The 321-nt window shown below is 78.2% G+C and overlaps 1 protein-coding gene across 1 annotated transcript in view; it reads right to left on the bottom strand.

Moving 5' to 3' along the window:
* MED28 (mediator complex subunit 28) overlaps window positions 1-318 on the bottom strand; it is a gene marked incomplete at its 5' end in the record, with an annotated part of 2,340 nt that extends 2,022 nt beyond the window's left edge. Inside the window, 2 exons of the mRNA XM_010576886.1 lie at window positions 59-125; window positions 223-318. Of these exons, the coding sequence (XP_010575188.1) occupies window positions 59-125; window positions 223-318 (163 nt within the window). The remainder of the gene's footprint in view (window positions 1-58; window positions 126-222) is intronic.
* Between the last annotated feature and the right edge of the window lie 3 nt (window positions 319-321).

Here is a 321-nt window from a genome sequence, read left to right as displayed (position 1 = left end):
CCGCAGCCCGGCCCGCGGGCGTGAGGCGATGGGCACCGCCCCCCCCCCCGGGCCTCACCGGTGCGGATCTCCTCCTGGTCCGTGCCGTTCACGTAGTCCTGGCTCACCAGCGAGGCGAAGCAGGCCTGCGAGAGAGGGAAGCGCCGAGGTGGGAGGGCCGCGGGGGGCCGGCGCCGCGAGGGCAGCGCCCACCCGCGGCCTCCCCCACCGCGGCCCACGCACCTCGAAGGACGCTTCCAGCTCGTCCACGAGCGTGTTGTTGGGATTGCGCGGCCCCGCCGGAGGCGGGATGAGGCCGGCCGGCCCGGGCCCGCCGGGAGG

This window comes from Haliaeetus leucocephalus, unplaced genomic scaffold (assembly GCF_000737465.1).
Source record: "Haliaeetus leucocephalus isolate CR32 unplaced genomic scaffold, Haliaeetus_leucocephalus-4.0 Scaffold545, whole genome shotgun sequence".
In the NCBI taxonomy this organism is placed as follows: Eukaryota; Metazoa; Chordata; class Aves; order Accipitriformes; family Accipitridae; genus Haliaeetus; species Haliaeetus leucocephalus.
This window is presented reverse-complemented; position numbering and strand designations above follow the sequence as displayed.